This window comes from Anopheles merus, unplaced genomic scaffold, assembly GCF_017562075.2.
Source record: "Anopheles merus strain MAF unplaced genomic scaffold, AmerM5.1 LNR4000415, whole genome shotgun sequence".
In the NCBI taxonomy this organism is placed as follows: domain Eukaryota; kingdom Metazoa; phylum Arthropoda; class Insecta; order Diptera; family Culicidae; genus Anopheles; species Anopheles merus.
Genome location: NW_024427995.1, coordinates 9,508 through 14,126, shown reverse-complemented (window position 1 = coordinate 14,126; position 4,619 = coordinate 9,508). Strand labels below are relative to the sequence as shown.

At 40.5% G+C, this 4,619-nt stretch overlaps 1 protein-coding gene across 1 annotated transcript; it reads left to right on the top strand.

Moving 5' to 3' along the window:
• The first annotated feature begins 2,107 nt into the window (after positions 1-2,107).
• LOC121602342 (zinc finger Ran-binding domain-containing protein 2-like) lies at positions 2,108-3,888 on the top strand. The gene is made up of 4 exons (XM_041931117.1): positions 2,108-2,177; positions 2,254-2,433; positions 2,607-2,905; positions 2,981-3,888. Exons 2-4 carry the CDS (start codon positions 2,345-2,347, stop codon positions 3,622-3,624), a joined length of 1,032 nt encoding a protein of 343 aa, XP_041787051.1. The 5' UTR covers positions 2,108-2,177; positions 2,254-2,344; the 3' UTR covers positions 3,625-3,888.
• The last annotated feature ends 731 nt before the right edge of the window (positions 3,889-4,619 follow it).

Genomic DNA, 4,619 nt, shown 5'->3' with positions numbered 1-4,619 from the left:
GTACGGTGTTGCCATGATTATTGAATGATGTATGCTCCAATCTACAATCGTGTTCAAAATTTTCTATAACAAAAGTCAAGGTTGCATACTAAATGTTCTGTCTCCCAAGTGCCACAAATCCACTAAACGACCAATAAACGGGTTCTAAACGACTCAGGCTATCAACCTAAATGGAATATAGAAAGACTTCGTTTAGCAGACGGCAAATGACTCATGCATTCTAAAAATAGCAAAAAGCTGGTGGCGCCATCTGTTTGTGGGATACCCAACCAGTGCGAGCTTCCTCGTTTGGAGAGCTTTCTCATTCCTTCTGTAATGTTGTATGGTTTTACAATGAAGTTATGCATCGTTAGAACTAGAACAGCGATACGATTATTTAAATACTAAACTTCAATGGAAACCACCAGCACTGAAGCAAATGAGATTAGAGTAATGGTCGTTGGTGTTGATATCCACGTATCTGACCACACAACCATTCATATAGATTTTAGCACGGGAAATTAGAAGGCAATATGAAGATGAAACTAGTCAAAACACATTGCAAGAAAAGGACAGCAATATAATGATGAGTTGTAATACGCCATCTATTGAGCAAACCAATGAAGCTATGGCGGTTTCGTTTTTTTTCTATGGATATTTGATTTTCCAGTCGTTTAAGCTTAATCTGGGGCGCTTGGGCTCTCTCTCTCTTGGTGCTGTTGAGAAATGACAGTTCAATGCAAAGGTGGCATTGCATTATGAGGAGGATATTAAAAAAAAACGGTTGTAAAGTACATTGTCATAACAAAAACTCTGTAAATCATGACAAATTTTAAATGTTCTCATTGGAAAAACATGAAATTAATAAAAACTGGGTTTTTTTTTGTTATCAAAAAATAAGAAAATTTTCCAAAATCTAATCAAGAATTGGTGATAAAATACATCATTTGATTCATTATCCGTGTTATTCGCTTATCCGGATGTACATACATAAATGAACTAAACTGTACATACATGAACTAAATTCAATCAGAAATCATTATTATTCAAGTATATTTTGGCTGTAACCGTTCAAATAGACATAGAGCGACAAAATCCAAGGTATGGGAATGGCAAAACATTTGAAGTTTAAAAATCAATCAAATGTTGAGGGGAAAATACAGGTACAGTAGAACGTCCATTATCCGGGGGCGGATTAACCGTCGGGCGGCTTAACCGTGCGCATAAATGTGACAGCTGCTCAAACATGCGGCGAAAATTTGCAGCGATAGTCAAGTAGGCAACCAATTTTGTGTGCAGCTCTGTAGTGTTTAGTGGTATTTTCGGAATTAATTTTTGTTCATAAACAGTTACTAAACCTATAGTTATTGATTAACATAATATTCTACTAACAATGTGAATTAATCATAAAACTAATGAATTTTACAATTTTTATATGAATTTGACATTTCTTGTCCGATTATCCGTGCAAATCGATTAACCGGCAACCGTCCAGTTCCGAGCTGCCCGGATAATCGACGTTCTACTGTATTCTCCAATATACGCTATTCATACAGACCGGATGCAATAGCGTATCTCAAATATTAGCGTAAGTCGAATTTCGAGGTTTTCAGTCAATTTATAGAAAATTTTCGTATAATTTACCACTAAAGGTGACTGGTTTTAGCCACTAAATTAGTTAGTTGATCTGATTTTAACTGAAGATTACAATTTTATACCTTGTAAAATGGTTTTTAAAATTCGACAAAAGAGGAATTTATTTTGAATTTGACATTCAATGTGTAAAATTAGTTCAATTTGCTCAAAAAACTGTCAAATTTAGAAAATAGCGTACATCGAAATCGCGTATATAGAGTATGGCGTATATCGGGGAATACCTGTATCCAAAATAGTTATGAATTTTATTATTTTTTGTTATGATATTATGGTCTAATAACGATGTTTTCACACCTTCTGCTTAGCATATTATACCAATTTTGTTTTGAGCTGTCATTTCTAAATAGCACGGATATTCGGAAAACTGGATAAAATGTACCCGGTTAAGTAGCGCGCCATGGAATGTTACTTTTCAATTCTCCTCTGAAGAAAAAAATCAAGGTTGCTCACCCCTGGCATTAACCTATTTGACATTTAGGCGTCAGTGTGTTGTTGACAGTGACTGACATCCAGAAAAATCGTGAGGCTCGATTTTATCAAAAGTATTGATGAATAGATCATAAACAATTTACAGCTTACGACGGAAAAGTGTTGCTCAACAGGCATTTAAATTTTCAGCAGGATTTCCTGATCCGACACAGCACACGGCAGGTAAATTGCGTCGTGCATCCCCTTCTCCCTCGGGTGGCAGCGCGGAAAGGTAAATGCAATGAGCAGTGCCGGATACACCAAAACCGAATCGGATGGAAAGCGACCATCCAGTAATAAGAATGGCGATTGGACTTGTCCGGAGCCCGAGTAAGCAAACCCCCGATGGCAATTTATTATTCTCAAAGCACAATTGAAGACTATTTTGGGATCTAACGTTTTTGGCCTTCTCCATGCACCCTTCCGTAAAATGGCTTGCGCCAAAACTGTGGTGTGGCAACGCGCCATTCGCACCACTGCATCGCACCGTCCGCCGTGATTAGTTGTAAGAATCTTAATTTTGCCCGAAGAAACCAGTGTAACCGTTGCGGCAAGGAGCGTCCCAACAGCGGTTCAAAAAATGGATCCACGGCTAGCGACTCCGACGGGGGCGGTAGCAGTAGCGCCGGGGGTAAAAAGAAAGTTGGCACCGAAATCGGCAAGGCAGCTGCCGAGAAGTCGCGCGGTCTGTTCAGCGCCGAAGACTGGCAATGCAATAAATGCGCTAACGTGAATTGGGCTCGACGGCACACATGCAACATCTGCAGCGCTCCACGGTTTTGCGACGTGGAGGAACGGACGGGTAAGCATATATGAAGGCTAGGGAACGGATGAATGGAATCAAACTGTTTCGTCCGCTTGTGTGACCACTTTACAGGCTACGGAGGAGGCTATAACGATCGTGGCGTTGTCGAGTACAAGGATCGCGTCGAGTCTGACGATGAGTACGATGAATTTGGACGTCGGAAGAAACCCAAAGGAAAACCGAAGGAATCAAGCGCCCGTGCCGCACAACGACGGCGGAGCACCGATTCCGATGAGGAGGCAAGCCAGAGAAACAGTACGCGAAAAGAGCAACAGAAACGTAGACATCAGGACGAGGAGTCCGATGACGATGGTAACGAGGATGACGACGAGGATGAGGACGACGAAGACGAAGGCGATGAGGATCTTTCCAAGTATAATCTGTGGGGATCGGATGAGGAAACTGCTGCAAAGCCAGCATCTAAGATTTCAAACCCTGCCACCAACCACAGCAAGCAACAAACTTCTCACCACCGCTCACGATCAATTTCACGATCGAGGTCGCGCAGTCCAGATCGCAGCAGGCGGTCGAGTGATCAACGTTCTTCTTCAAAATCGACCGCCTCGTCGACTAGTCACGGACGATCCGATTCCAAGCGCTCCAGTGCGTCCCGTCGCCATGGCCGGTCCAGATCACGGTCGTACTCACGCTCGCGGTCACGATCCCGCTCGCGATCTCCTCGATCCTATCGACGCAACAAGGACAGGCGACGTTGAGGCATCTCGTGTTGTGCTTGCTGTTTTGCAGAGCAAGGCTCAATATTGATGGTGAATAAATGTATAAATTTTAGAGCGAAATGTTGCTATGTTTGTCGTAAGTGTCTTTTGTGTTCTTTAACAATGGCTTAAAGAATGAAATGTGCACAATAGTTGTTTCGAGCAAATCGAAATGCATCACAATTACACTAATTGTAACAACAAACAATAAAACAAAAATCAGCTTTTATTAACTGAATGTTCCCAAAGCAATCGTATACTCGCTGTTTCATTGTTTGCCGCTAGCACCAAACAATTGCTTTACACTACTATGTATTGATTTAACACAACATCCCTTCCACATGTCCCAGCTTTATCCTACGATACCTCATCGGAAATTATACTGTCTCAAGGCAGATTAGAGAGAATTTAAAGGCGCTTAGGAATAAATGCTTATTTGTAAATGTTGTTTTTTTGCGAAATCTATCGCTTAGAAAAATAATTACTATGGTTTTGCTCCTCACTACAAGCTGTCGCTCGTTGTAAAAGAATTTAGCCATTATTTTCGAAGATTGAATCATTGATTGGCCGAAAAGGGGAACACTGAATCTCTTATTCTTAATTGATTGTTTTAAAATATCGACGCAGAGTTTCCCAACGTGTATTTGTGGCAAAAACACTCTCGAACTCTATTGACTCCTCCGATCTGCTGGCCAGAGTAAACATATACCAACTGGAAACTGAGGAAGAAGAAGAAAAAGAACAAGCAAAGACTTCAAAAGGCGACAGTATAGCTCTGATGAACCATTGCTTTTCAATTCAACTCAATTCAATTATTTATTAATATGTGTGCCTTTCAGTTTCCACTCATTTCCCATAATAACTAAGCTATCCTTAACTATTCTATATTAATTAGTCTATCCTATTACTGATTTAAGAAGTACTGAAAATAACATGATTGCACATGGTGAAGAGGATCTTAAACGAAGACGGAAAATTTACAGGGATATGTGAAA